The 15,492-nt window shown below is 44.4% G+C and overlaps 1 protein-coding gene across 1 annotated transcript in view; it reads right to left on the bottom strand.

Moving 5' to 3' along the window:
• LOC140132857 (uncharacterized) overlaps positions 1-15,492 on the bottom strand; it is a 72,442-nt gene that overhangs the window by 33,116 nt on the left and 23,834 nt on the right. Inside the window, exons 2-3 of the mRNA XM_072152189.1 lie at positions 14,640-14,720; positions 3,994-4,598 (exon numbers count right to left, since the gene is read on the bottom strand). Coding sequence (XP_072008290.1) covers positions 3,994-4,598; positions 14,640-14,720 — 686 coding nt within the window. The remainder of the gene's footprint in view (positions 1-3,993; positions 4,599-14,639; positions 14,721-15,492) is intronic.

Genomic DNA, 15,492 nt, shown 5'->3' with positions numbered 1-15,492 from the left:
ACTTACAGACCAAACGCTTTATGTATTGCTGTAAGCTACCTTACTTCCCAGCTTCATTTTATATAGTTCTTTCAATAAAACGGATTTGGCATTACTACCATAATGACTCCAGCTAATAAATAACCATATAAATATCACTCATCCTGCCTGCTAAAACAGAGCTATAATAAAAGAATATTTACCCGAAAATTGCAATTTTCAAATATTTACATTTTAGAATATAAACATCAAACTTTTTAGACATTTTTAAAATATAATTTTTAAACGAGTATAAGCCAAGACCCGTAATTTTAACACAAAAAACTGGAAAAACCTATTGATTCAAATATAAGCCGAGGGTGGGAAATGCATTGGTCACAGCCTCCCCAGTATATAGCCAGCAAGCTCCTTTTAGTACATAGCCGGCCAGCTCCCTGTAGTATATAGCCGGCCAGCTCCCTGTAGTATATAGCCGGCCAGCTCCCTGTAGTATATAGCCGGCCAGCTCCCTGTAGTATATAGCCGGCCAGCTCCCTGTAGTATATAGCCGGCCAGCTCCCTGTAGTATATAGCCGGCCAGCTCCCTGTAGTATATAGCCGGCCAGCTCCCTGTAGTATATAGCCGGCCAGCTCCCTGTAGTATATAGCCGGCCAGCTCCCTGTAGTATATAGCCGGCCAGCTCCCTGTAGTATATAGCCGGCCAGCTCCCTGTAGTATATAGCCGGCCAGCTCCCTGTAGTATATAGCCGGCCAGCTCCCTGTAGTATATAGCCAGCCAGCTACCTGTAGTATATAGCCAGCCAGCTACCTGTAGTATATAGCCAGCCAGCCCCCTGTAGTATATAGCCTGCCAGCCTCCTGTAGTATAAAGCCTGCCAGCCCCCTGTAGTATAAAGCCTGCCAGCCCCCTGTAGTATATAGCCTGCCAGCCCCCTGTAGTATATAGCCTGCCAGCCCCCTGTAGTATATAGCCTGCCAGGTCCCTGTAGTATATAGCCTGCTAGCCTCCTGTAGTATAAAGCCTACCAGCCCCCTGTAGTATAAAGCCTACCAACCCCCTGTAGTATAACGCCTACCAGCCCCCTGTAGTATAAAGCCTACCAGCCCCCTGTAGTATAAAGCCTACCAGCCCCCTGTAGTATAAAGCCTACCAGCCCCCTGTAGTATAAAGCCTACCAGCCCCCTGTAGTATAAAGCCTACCAGCCCCCTGTAGTATAAAGCCTACCAGCCCCCTGTAGTATAAAGCCTACCAGCCCTCTGTAGTATAAAGCCTACCAGCCCCCTGTAGTATAAAGCCTACCAGCCCCCTGTAGTATAAAGCCTACCAGCCCCCTGTAGTATAAAGCCTACCAGCCCCCTGTAGTATAGAGCCTACCAGCCCCCTGTAGTATGAATCCTACCAGCCCCCTGTAGTATGAAGCCTACCAGCCCCCTGTAGTATGAAGCCTACCAGCCCCCAATTTTTCGGTCCTATTTTCATTGCAGTCAGTTGGTAAGATCATAAAAGTTCTATTTTTTATAAATGTAGCTTACAGCATATTAATGGTCGATAAAACAACTCCAGAGTTTTACATGTTGAATGTAAAGAGGATTGGTATAGACATGTTCTACCTCAAATGCTACCATGTAACAATTTGCGTAGGGTGGGGCCACATTCCACCCCATTGCTGTCCCTCTTTTTTGCAAATAGTAGTCATCCTGCCCGAGAAAATAATTTTCAGGTAGATCAACATCTAACAATTCCAATAAAAACGTCCTCAACTCAGAGGTGATGGATGGATCGCGATATAACATTTTCTCTACCGCTTCGATGCCTAGTCTATGTTCTATTGACATGTATAAACTAACCACGTCAATTGTAACTAGTATATCAGATGATGCAATGTTATCTACATTCTTAATAATGTCAAGGAATGCCATATCAAGCAGGAATGAAGCTGTGTCTTTAACATATGGTGTCAGTATTTTTATACTAGTTACTATTGACGTGATTCGTTTATACACGTCAATAGAACATAGACTGGGCATCAAGGTGGTAGAAAAAATGTTATATCGCAATCCATCCATCACCTCTGAGTTGAGGACGTTTTTATTAGAATTGTTAGATGTTGTTCTATCTGAAAATAATTTTCTCGTGCAGGATGACTACTGTTTGCAAAAAAGAGGGACAGCAATGGGGCAGCACAGTGGCCTCTATAATCCTTAAGTGGAAGAAGTTTGGCATGACCACAACTCTTCCTCAACCTAGCCATCCAGCCTAATTAAGCATTTGTAGGAGAAGAGCTTTGGGGAGAGTGGTGAAGAAGAACCCCCAAATCACTGTGGCTGAGCACCAGAGATGCAGAATGGAGAAAGTTTCACACAGTCAAATCACTGCAGCCCTCCACCAGTCGGGGCTTTATGGCAGAGAGTGTCGATGCAAGCCTCTCCTCAGTGCAAGACTTATGAAAGTCTGCATACAGGTTGAAAGGGTTCCCAGACTTTGAAAAATAATATTCTCTGGTCTGATGAGATGAAGATTAAACTTTTTGGTATTAATTTTAAGCAGTATGTTTGTGAAAAAAAGGCACTGCTCATCACCTGCCCAATACAATCCCAACAGTGACACATGGTGGTGGCAGCATCATATTATGGGGGTATTTTTTTTCAGCTGCAGGGACGGGACGACTGATTTCAATTAAAGGAAAGATGAAGTATAGAGATCTCTTAGATGAAAACCTTTTCCAGAGTGATCTGGACCCCAGACTGGAATGACTACAAGCATGCAGCTAAAATAACATAGCAGTGGCTGCTAAACAACTATGTGACTATTCTTGACTGGCCCAGCCAGAGCCCTGACCTAAACCCATTTGAGCATCTCTGGAGAGACTTGAAAATGGCTGTCCACCAATGTTCACCATACAATCTGAGGGAAATGGAGAGGATCTACAAGGAAGATTTGGATACCCAAATCTAGGTGCTAAAAACTTGTTGCATATTACCAAAGAATCATGGCTGAACTGGCTACAAAAGGTGATTCTACTCAATACTGAGCAAAGGGTCTGAATACTTTCAACCATGTGATATTTTAGCTTTTCTTGTTTAATAAATTGGCAAAAATATCTACATTTCTGGTTTCTTTCTGTCAAGATGGGGTGCAATATGTGCATTAATGATCAAAAAAAACTTTTTGATCTTACCAACTGGCTGTAACAAAAAGAGTGAAAAATTTAAAGCGCTGCAACATCACACAAAAAAAACAATGAAATCTATGGCAAATAATTGGCAATGATTGACATTGAACTCCCTAGCTGGAGAGAGAGACAAAAAAAGATATTTTTAAAGGAACGCAAAACAGGGCTGGAATTCTTGGGGGGGGGGGAGGGGTTGTTCCTTCCTCTAAAGAGTTAACAAAAGTTAATAAATAGGCTTTTCTCACGCCACAAAGGTACCACTTTAAAATATAGTAAAAACTCAATGGAGATGTGAAGTGCTTTGAATTTAGGAATGAAACAACAATAAACATTTTCATGGTTATAAATAAAGAAAAGTGGAGCCAAACTTTCGGTTCTGCAACTATGCATCGCTTTAATTGGCCACATAAGTGTCCACCTTGCCAATTACAGCCATGCTCTGCAGCCCATCAGGTCCGAGTTAGTAAGTGCCACTAGGAAGTATAATTTGTCGTATATACTGGGCGGCAGGAGGCAGACTATTTACTGGGGGCAGGAGGAAGAGTATATACTGGGGGGGGGCAGGGGGCTGTTGAGCCATATACTGGGTGGAATGCTTTCTCACCCTAGGCCTATACTCAAGACAATAGGTTTTCCCATTATTTGTGTTAAAATTGGGTACCCTAGCTTCTACGCAGGTTGGCTTATACTCGAGTATACACAGTAATATGCTACGGCCCGCAGTCAACCAGTGATCGGTGCACATATATTTCCAATGAGTTTTTCTAAAAAGCACATGGGAAAATCCATGTAAGAGATTAGCATATGGAGAAATACAATTTTTGAAAGAGAACACGTACCTCATCATTAGTGATTGGGATTGCCACAAAGTAATTTGGGCGGACTCTTTGAGAATTAATAATTTGTTTTTCCACGTTCCCATCTCCTGAACCTTTGATTTCACTTTCTTGTGATTGTTCCTCTATGACTTCACTATGTGTTTCCAGCTCTACACTTGCGTCACAATTCTCCTCTTTTCTCATCTTCAAGTCAAGTTTGTTGCAATGTTCCTCTTCAGTGACAACAGTATTTTGTGATTGTCCCAGCACAGGACTGTCTTCTTTATTAATAGATTGTTCAATATTCTCAGTTATCTGGATGCCATCTTGTGATTCTGGCGCGCTGCTATAAAACTGCTGAGTCTGCATTATCATTTTATTGGTTTTTATGTCACATGCTTCAAGCAAACCTGATGGTAAATAACGGTCTGCACTTCTAATTCCAGGCTCTTCTTTATTCTCCTTTCCAGTGTTTTTTAACGCCATGCGCCGATTCTCTTGAGCTGTAATCAGCATTGAGGAACGTGCACTTGTCTTGACATTAAGAGGCTTATACTTTCTAAAGGACCATTTTCTTTTCAGGAAGGTTTTTTTCTTTCTCTTCATAGTCCTTAAATTGGTGTCAACTAAAACAGAAAAAATAATAGATAATCAAATAGTATGACAATACGTGGATATCTGCACATCCAATTCAAATTACAATCTGCTGCTTGAAACCTTAATACCAATTTGTAGCTTGTTCACCGTTAGGATTTCATCCTGTAGTTTGTGAAGACAAGGGGCTGCATGCTAAGCCTTTATAGAGTACTCTCAAAGCATTACTCTCACAGTCTATTACTATGGCGTTACAGATATTTTAATGAAAATTAATTAGAACAATGGGCACTTGGCTTTGAAACACAACAAGTTTTGAGATCAGATAATACATTGGGGAATGGGAAGAGTTTTTCAGGATATGAACATGAGTGACTGATTCTCTATAAACATTGGAAGATTGTTTTATATTTTAATTCATTGATTTAGTCAATTCCATAGTTTTAATTTCAAAACTGCATGTGCATTAGCAATTCTGTTAAAGTTGTTCCAGGATCTGCTGAGAAGAGACTCATCACTGGCATCAAGCACACTGCCATGCACATAACAGTGACTATGCCAGGCTATGCTATGCCACATAACAGTGACATTACGACTAAGATATGAGAGATCAATTTATAGCACTCTTAGGAGACAGAAAAGTCAATCCTTTACATGGCAATCATCATGTATATTGGATTAAAAAGTGTTAATTTTGTAGGAAAATGTGTAACTTAGATTCAAAGACAGCAATTCTGCAATGTTTATCTTAGCAATGGGCACTGGTCATAAGTTCAGATAACCTAATCTGTAATGCATGGAAATTTCAGTCAATTTCCAGTTTACTGAAAACTCTAAAGGAAAGAAGTTGAAAAGGTCTAACAAAGCTATCGAAAACGTGCTGTGTTATAATAATGTTGTCAATGAAGCAAAACAATTCCAGCTCAGAACTGCTGCATAATGTTTCAGAAGGATTGACTGTGCTGAAAACAAATTAGTTTAGAAAATCTTTTTACATTTGGATTATGTATGAACATCTTACATTTACTGTATAAATAATATATTAACTCCAAAGTCTCTTCCATGCTGTGGTAACATGTATAAATCCACAGTAAGATCCAAAAGTCTTGGATGTAGAATTCAATGTTGATTTGCAGTAAAGGGTGTACTTCCATGGCAGGTCTATGGCAAATCAGTAGCGTAAATTTGTAGCTCATTACTTGGTGTCATATTAAATCCAGGGCAAATACAACCGTAAAATCAATGGACAACTTTAAAGGAGTTGTCCGAGACTTATTAAATAACAAAAAGGTGGCCGGGAGAGGGCTGCTTAAAAAAAATAAAGATGTACTTACCACTGGGTGTCTTGTGCTGCTATTGCTCTGGTCTGTGCGCCATTTAAACAAACATGGCTGTGGGAGCAGAACTGCATTCTGGACACCCATCCAACTTGCTTTTACAATGCTGTGGATAGGGATGGGTGGGTGTGGCCTGCCATGTTGTTTTCATGGTACACGGACAGGAGCGCGGGACACCCAGAAGGCGAAGGAGGGAGTATCACTTTATTTTTTTAAGCAGCCCCCTCTCAGCCATCTTTTGGTTTTTTAAGTCACGGACAACCCCTTTAAGGGAACCAGTCACATAAAAATGAACAGTGTAATGTGCAGGGGTGTGGTGTAGAGTAAGAATAACAGAGCAGAGCCATGTGTAGCTTTGTAGGAAAAGATTTAAAATAATGTATCATTTATCCGTTTAGATCTCTGCTCTTTCTATGCTGGGAAGCTGGGAAGTATCTATAAACATAGAAATGGCTAAACATCAGTCTTCCCTCTATGACTATGGCATCTTAAAAGATCATTATTAGAGATGAGCGAGCACTAAAATGCTCGGGTACTCGTTATTCGAGACGAACTTTTCCCGATGCTCGAGTGCTCGTCTCGAATAATGAGCCCCATTGAAGTCAATGGGAGACTCGAGCATTTTTCAAGGGGACCAAGGCTCTGCACAGGGAAGCTTGGCCAAACACCTGGGAACCTCAGAAAAGGATGGAAACACCACGGAAATGGACAGGAAACAGCAGGGGCATGGATGCCTCTGAGGCTGCTTAAATGCACCATTATGCCAAAATTATGGGCAACAGCATGGCCATGACAGAGTGACAGAATGAAGCTAGATAGCATGTAAAACATCCAATAATTGACCCTGACACTATAGGGGACGGCATGCAGAGGCAGCGGCAGCAGCGGCAGGCTAGAGAGTGGCATGGCGACATACCCTAAATGGACTCAGGCTTCAAACCAATGGGTGGCAGAGAGGAACCAAAGGAGGTGAGAAAGAAGCGCTCAAATAATATCGGTACATGATAAAAGTTTGCCAGTATATTTTGTGGATTACACAGCAGGGTGGCGACAAAGTTAACATGGAAGCCATGAAAACAACCCAAAATTCTGCCTGACACAGCTCGTTTGACCATGTATGGAGGCAGTGAACTAGTAGTAGATTAAAGGTGCTGCAGTTAAAACTATGTTAGTTGGATCTTGGCATGGAGCTGGCGCTCCGCTGCCAGGCGAGCTTTCGCCAATCCAAGCCCCTGTCTCTAGGCTACTCCCCAAACAGCACTTCTAAGAACCTTTTGTATAAGATCAAGTGTAGTAGCGTTCTTATAAGTTTGGGATATGGCGGGTGAGGGGAATGTAAACAGATGCGCAAGAAGCGCTGAAATAATATTGGTAAATGATAAAAGTTTGCCAGTATATTTTGTGGATAACACAGCAGGGTGGCGACAAAGTTAACAACTTTGATGTGGAATCCATGAAAACAACCCAAATTTCTGCCTGACACACCTCGTTTGATAAGGGGACGATGTATGGAGGCAGCTATATGGACGACTTTTGGAGGTAGCAATGGAGACAACGTGTGGAGGCTGCTATGGAGACAATTTAATTTGGATAGTGCCTGTATGTGGCAGTCCAAAAAAGTTTTCAAACCAGAGGAGCAGGTAGGTGGCCCTCTAGTAAAATGGAATAGATTGAGTGCCTGTATGTGGCAGTCCAAAAAAGTTTTCAAACCAGAGGAGCAGGTAGGTGGCCCTCTAGTAAAATGGAATAGATTGAGTGCCTGTATGTGGCAGTCCAAAAAAGTTTTCAAACCAGAGGAGCAGGTAGGTGGCCCTCCAGAAAAATGGAATAGATTGAGTGCCTGTATATGGCAGTCCAAAAAAGTTTTCAAACCAGAGGAGCAGGTAGGTGGCCCTCCAGAAAAATGGAATAGATTGAGTGCCTGTATGTGGCACTCCCAAAAATTGTTTAAAACAGAGGACCGGGTCGGTGGCCCTCCAGAAAAATTAAATGCATAAAGTACTATAGCTAGATCCAGGGGGCCCTGTCAAAAAATAGCCAGTTTCCTCTGCTTTACTGTACAAAGAGGAGGAGAAGGAGGAAAATGAGGAGGAGGAGGAGGAGTGGATAAATTATTCAGGTTGAGCTTCCTTCACCTGGTGGAGATTGGAAATTATGAGAAATCCAGGCTTTATTCATCTTAATAAGCGTCAGCCTGTCAGCGCTGTCAGTTGACAGGCGTGTACGCTTATCGGTGATGATGCCACCAGCTGCACTGAAAACGCGCTCGGACAACACGCTAGCGGCAGGGCAGGCAAGAACCTCCAAGGCGTACAGCGCCAGTTCGTGCCACATGTCCAGCTTTGAAACCCAGTAGTTGTAGGGAGCTGTGTGATCATTTAGGACGATGGTATGGTCAGCTACGTACTCCCTCACCATCTTTCTGTAAAGATCAGCCCTACTCTGCCGAGACTGGGGACAGGTGACAGTGTCTTGCTGGGGTGACATAAAGCTGGCAAAAGCCTTGTAAAGCGTACCCTTGCCAGTGCTGGACAAGCTGCCTGCTCGCCTACTCTCCCTCGCTACTTGTCCCGCAGAACTACGCACTCTGCCGCTAGCGCTGTCGGAAGGGAAATACTGTTTCAGCTTGTGCACCAGGGCCTGCTGGTATTCATGCATTCTCACACTCCTTTCCTCTCCAGGGATGAGAGTGGAAAGATTTTGCTTGTACCGTGGGTCCAGGAGAGTGAACACCCAGTAATCGGTGCTGGAATAAATTCTTTGAACGCGAGGGTCACGGGATAGGCAGCCTAGCATGAAATCTGCCATATGCGCCAGAGTACCAACGCGTAAGAATTCACTCCCCTCACTGGCCTGACTGTCCATTTCCTCCTCCTCCAACTCCTCTTCTTCTGCCCATACACGCTGAACAGTGAAGGACTCAACAATGGTCCCCTCTTGTGTCTCGCCAACATTCTCCTCCTCTTCCTCCTCATCCTCCTCCACCTCCTCCAATATGCGCTGAGAAACAGACCTAAGGGTGCTTTGGCTATCAACAAGGGAATCTTCTTCCCCCGTCTCTTGTGACGAGCGCAAAGCTTCTTTTTTCAACAGGCCAAGCAGCGGGATGGTGAGGCTGATGATGGCGGCATCGCCACTGACCATCTGTGTTGACTCCTCAAAGTTACTCAGCACCTGACAGATATCAGACATCCACGTCCACTCCTCATTATAGACTTGAGGAAGCTGACTGACCTGACTACCAGTTCTGGTGGAAGTTGACATCTGGCAGTCTACAATCGCTCGGCCCTGCTGGTAAACTTTGGATAACATGGTCAGTGTTGAATTCCACCTCGTGGGCACGTCGCACAACAGTCGGTGAGCAGGCAGTTGGAGGCGGCGCTGCGCTGCCCTGAGAGTGGCAGCATCTGTGCTGGACTTCCTGAAATGCGCACAGATGCGGCGCACCTTCGTGAGCAAATCAGACAGATTGGGGTATGTCTTGAGGAAACGCTGAACTATCAGATTTAACACATGGGCCAGGCATGGCACATGTGTCAGTCTGCCGAGTTGCAGAGCCGCCACCAGGTTACGGCCGTTGTCACACACAACCATGCCTGGCTTCAGGTTCAGCGGTGCCAGCCACAGATCAGTCTGCGCCGTGATGCCCTGTAATAGTTCTTGGGCGGTGTGCCTTTTATCGCCTAGGCTCAGCAGTTTGAGCACCGCCTGCTGTCGCTTAGCGACGGCACTGCTGCTGTGCCTAGAGCTAGCGACTGATGGCGCCATGCCCACGGATGGTAGTTCGGAGGAGGAGGTGGAGGAGGGGTGGGAGGAGGAGGAGGCATAGTAGGCCTGAAACACCTGGACCGAGGTAGGCCCCGCAATCCTTGGCGTCGGCAGTATATGACCAGCCGCAGGGTCAGACTCGGTCCCAGCCTCCACCAAGTTAACCCAATGTGCCGTCAGCGATATATAGTGGCCCTGCCCGGCAGCACTCGTCCACGTGTCCGTGGTCAGGTGGACCTTGTCAGAAACGGCGTTGGTCAGGGCACGGATGATGTTGTCTGACATGTGCTGGTGCAGGGCTGGGACGGCACATCGGGAAAAGTAGTGGCGGCTGGGGACCGAATACCGAGGGGCGGCCGCCGCCATGAGGTTGCGAAAGGCCTCGGTCTCTACTAGCCTATAGGGCAGCATCTCCAGGCTGAGCAATCTGGAGATGTGGACATTAAGGGCTTGGGCGTGCGGGTGGGTTGCACTATATTTGCGTTTCCGCTCCAGCGTCTGGGGTATGGAGAGCTGAACGCTGGTGGATGCTGTGGAGGATCGTGGAGGCGAAGATGGGGTTTTTGTGGCAGGGTCCTGGGCAGGGGGCTGACTATCAGCTGACACAGGGGAAGGAGCAGTGGTGTGCACGGCCGGAGGTGAACGGGCTTGTTGCCACTGAGTGGGGTGTTTAGCATTCATATGCCTGCGCATACTGGTGGTAGTTAAGCTATTAGTGGTGGAACCCCTGCTGATCCTGGTTTGGCAAATGTTGCACACCACAGTCCGTCGGTCATCCGGTGTTTCCTTAAAGAACCTCCAGACTTCTGAAAATCTAGCCCTCGCCGCAGGAGCCCTCGCCACGGGAGCTTCACTAGTTGACACATTTGGCGCTGATGCACCAGCTCTGGCCCTGCCTCTCCGTCTGGCCCCACCACTGCCTCTTCCAACCTGTTCTGGTCGAGGACTCTCCTCCGTCTCAGAAGCACTGTGTTCACCTGGCCTATCAACCCAGCTTGGGTCTGTCACCTCATCATCCTCCGATCCCTCAGTCTGCTCCCCCCTCGGACTTCCTGCCCTGACAACAACTTCCCCACTGTCTGACAACCGTGTCTCCTCATCGTCGGACACCTCTTTACACACTTCTTCCAGTACGTCAACAAGGTCATCATCACCCACAGACTTCGACTGGTGGAAAACCTGGGCATCGGAAAATTGCTCAGCAGCAACCGGACAAGTGGTTTGTGACTGTGGGAAGGGTCCAGAAAACAGTTCCTCAGAGTATGCCGGGTCAAATGCCAAATTTTCCTGGGAGGGGGCAGACTGGGGGGGAGGAGGCTGAGGTGCAGGAGCTGGAGGAGTGCCGATTTCGGTGACATGGGTGGACTGCGTGGAAGACTGACTGGTGGACAAATTGCTCGAAGCATTATCGGCAATCCACGACATCACCTGTTCGCACTGTTCTGGCCTCAACAGTGCTCTACCACGAGTCCCAGTAACTTCAGACATGAACCTAGGGAGTGTAGCTCTGCGGCATTCCCCTGCTCCCTCATAAGCAGGTGGTGTCTCACCCCGCCCAGGACCACGGCCTCTGACCCCTGCAGTAGTTGGACGCCCACGTCCCCGCCCTGATCCTCTACCCCTAACCCTCGGGTTAAACATTTTGAAAATGAGAGTTATAACTTGAATTTTTTTTTAACTTTTTTTTTTTTTTTGTGTTTTTTAGTTTTTAAAACCAAACGATGCTATCCTATTGCTATGGCTATTTTCTAGCCAAGTATGAAAGCACACTGCTATGCCAGATGAGATGACGCCGAGTTATGAAAAAAATAAACGTAAAATAAAAAAGTAAATGGCAGACTGTGCCTAATTGAAATACAACCCCGGGCCCTAATAAATTTTCCCACTTCGGTCTTTGCGATGGATATGTGCGTCACTAAGCGCAAAACACAGCGGTCGCAAGTCTCACTCCAAATTGCTCACAATTTGCTAGTAGATGCACTGCAGCAAGTACAGCCACCAGCAGATCAACCAGAAATCAAATATATATAACGCTACTGTAGGCGTAAGTAAGCCGTTTGGATTCTCCTATGGCTATTTTCTAGCCAAGTATGAAAGCACACTACTATGCAAGATGAGATGACACTGAGTTATTAAAAAAATAAACGTAAAATAAAAAGAAACTGGCAGACTGTGCCTAATTGAAATCAAACCCCTAATAAATTGTCCCACTTCGGTGTTTAAGGTGGATATGTGTGTCACTAAGAGCTAAACACAACGGTAGCAAGTCCCCCTGCAAATTCCTCACAATATGGTACTAGCTGCACTACTAGTGCCAGCAAGCCCAGCCACAAGCAAATAAAAAAAAAAAAAGTATAACGTTATTGTAGCCCTAAGAAGGGCTGTTGGGTTCTTGTTGAATCACTCCTGCCTAACACTATTCTAATAGAACACCCTAACGCTTTCCCTGACCAGCAGCAGCTCTCTCCCTAGCGGCATCCAGACAGAGAATGATCCGAGCAGCGCAGGCAGCAGCTAGTCTATCCCAGGGTCACCTGATCTGGCCAGCCAACCACTGCTATCTACGTGTAAGGGTACCACGTCATGCTGGGTGGAGTGCAGAGTCTCCTGGCTTGTGATTGGCTCTGTTTCTGGCCGCCAAAAAGCAAAACGGCGGGAGCTGCCATTTTCTCGAGCGGGCGAAGTATTCGTCCGAGCAACGAGCAGTTACGAGTACGCTAATGCTCGATCGAGCATCAAGCTCGGACGAGTATGTTCGCTCATCTCTAATCATTATGTAAAATTAAAAAACTCTAATATTCTAAACTTATTATATAAAGATTTGAATTCCTTAGACAGCACCCTGGTTTAAAACAAAACGTACCAGCTTTCTGTAACCACCGCTTTAGTTGACAATTGTGGTCTTCCCTGGAACTCAAAGCTTGGCTCTATGGATGGAGCAAATAAGTTAAACCCTGGGTACATAAAGTACCCCACATATGATTTTAGTGCTACCTGATTTATTCTGGACCTAGCTGGAACTCAGTAATGAAATGGAATAAACTCTAACCTTCTTTTCATATCTACAGATATGTCTTACCCTTGACTTCCTAAGTCCATATAACTATGCCATAAGCTTTTCCAGGCCATTACATTTGGATTACAGGGTTCTTTTTATTACGGGAATAATAATAATATATTTTTTATTATGGTGGCTCTATATTACCAGCCACTTTATTAGGTACTCCTGTCCAACTGCTCGTTAACACTTAATTTCTAATCAGCCAATCACATGGCGGCAACTCAGTGCATTTAGGCATGTAGACATGGTCAAGACAATCTCCTGCAGTTCAAACCGAGCATCAGTATGGGGAAGAAAGGTAATTTGAGTGCCTTTGAACGTGGCATGGTTGTTGGTGCCAGAAGGGCTGGTCTGAGTATTTCAGAAACTGCTGATCTACTGGGATTTTCATGCACATCCATCTCTAGGGTTTACAGAGAATGGTCCGAAAAAGAAAAAACATCCAGTGAGCGGCAGTTCTGTGGGCGGAAATGCCTTGTTGATGCCAGAGGTAAGAGGAGAACGGGCAGACTGGACAGGCGGAAATGCCTTGTTGATGCCAGAGGTCAGAGGAGAACGGGCAGACTGGTTCGAGCTGATAGAAAGGCAACAGTGACTCAAATTGCCACCCGTTACAACCAAGGTAGGCAGAAGAGCATCTGTGAACGCTCTGTATGTTGAACTTTGAGGCAGATGGGCTACAGAAGCAGAAGACCACACCGGGTGCCACTCCTTTCAGCTAAGAACAGGAAACTGAGGCTACAATTTGCACAAGCTCATCTAAATTGGACAGTAGAAGATTGGAAAAACGTTGCCTGGTCTGATGAGTCTCGATTTCTGCTGCAACATTCGGATGGTAGGGTCAGAATTTGGTGTCAACAACAAGAAAGCATGGATCCATCCTGCCTTGTATCAACGGTTCAGGCTGGTGGTGGTGGTGTCATGGTGTGGGGAATATTTTCTTGACACTCTTTGGGCCCCTTGGTACCAATTGAGCATCGTTGCAACGCCACAGCCTACCTGAGTATTGTTGCTGACCATGTCCATCCCTTTATGACCACAATGTACCCAACATCTGATGGCTACTTTCAGCAGGATAATGCGCCATGTCATAAAGCTGGAATCATCTCAGACTGGTTTCTTGAACATGACAATGAGTTCACTGTACTCAAATGGCCTCCACAGTCACCAGATCTCAATCCAATAGAGCATCTTTGGGATGTGATGGAACGGGAGATTCGCATCATGGATGAGCAGCCGACAAATCTGCGGCAACTGTGTGATGCCATCATGTCAATATGGACCAAAATCTCTGAGGAATGCTTTCAGCACCTTGTTGAATCTATGCCACGAAGAATTGAGGCAGTTCTGAAGGCAAAAGGGGGTCCAACCCGTTACTAGCATGGTGTACCTAATAAAGTGGCCGGTGAGTGTATATAATAATAATAATAATATCTCATTTCAGTGCACATAGCTGTTCATGGTGTAATTTTTTTGCAGGACAAGCTGAGGTTTTCATTTTTGGGGACTAAACCTCTGATCACTTATTTATTCATTTATTCAATTATTTTCTGTGGCTATTTGGATGTCTTTTATATCATTATTTGACAGTGAGTACCAGCTTCAGATTTGCATACATTGGTGACAGAGAGAAAAAAAAAACACTTCACATTCCCAGAAAAAAAATTGTGTGCAGCCCGTCTCTGGTTTGGAAAAGGTTGGGGAACAACAATTTTGGGGAACAGATAATTTACAAGCTTTTTGTGTTGCAGAGGCATCTAACAGTTGACCTTGCATCTTGCTGGTAGAGATCAATTATTAATGCCACGGCAAATTAAAATGAATATTAGTTTAAGAAGCACATAGCAAAATAGACATAGAAAATACAATTCCTGCTCTTACCATTTAAGACTGATGTTTTGACTTACTTTCAAACACTTTTGAAATGTCTTCTTCAAAGAATGGAAGTTCTAGTAATTCAGAATCCGCCTTGAAACAGCAGCATACTCCTATGAAGAAGAAAGACTCTTAATAATTCATAGACTCTGTACTGTGGAGATAGCTACATCTCATTAGCAAAAGGAAAAATCATTAAATCGCCAATCTGATACCCATTTATTTCCTTCCATGTTCAGATAGACAGACAAGCAGGCAGATATTTTTGACTCAACAAACATGGCAAATCCTTTACAAGTTTCAAAAGTTTAACACAAAAACAAGGTCTATGCAGCACAATATTTAACCCATTCCCCTCCAAGCTAATGCTTTAGCTAATAAAAACTGCAATCCCCAATGTTTTGTATGGCACAAATATTTGAAACCATCAGAATACAACATTAGATTTTTAGACATTTTAACAAATTGCTTCTGAGCTATAGCACACCGACAAAAGCAATATTTTTCCTATAAAATATTACATTTATTTTCCACTAAACTCAATATGAAAGGTCATTTTGTTTCTGCAAACATTCAATTTCCATCCAGTTCAATCAGGAACAGAGCCAAGTACAAAGTGAAAGGGTCTGTGTTATTGACTCATATTACAGAGCCATTTTCTTTATCGTTTCTCTTTCTTCTGAATTCCATTTTATATCAAGCCTCTGAACAGAACAAGGCTATTTCCTATCATTTTCTATTTATATTTTACATGGTTATCAAGATAATCTGAAGTATCTTCATCACAGCTAGAGGGAAATTAGAGTGTGAATCCAGCAGAGTTTATTGAGATAAATGACCATCCAATTATGAGAGATTTTCTGTTTATGCATTACAAGCATTAAA

Source organism: Engystomops pustulosus, chromosome 5 (genome assembly GCF_040894005.1).
Source record: "Engystomops pustulosus chromosome 5, aEngPut4.maternal, whole genome shotgun sequence".
NCBI classification, from domain to species: domain Eukaryota; kingdom Metazoa; phylum Chordata; class Amphibia; order Anura; family Leptodactylidae; genus Engystomops; species Engystomops pustulosus.
The sequence above is the reverse complement of the archived record's forward strand: the minus strand, read 5'-3'. Positions and strand labels throughout refer to the sequence as shown.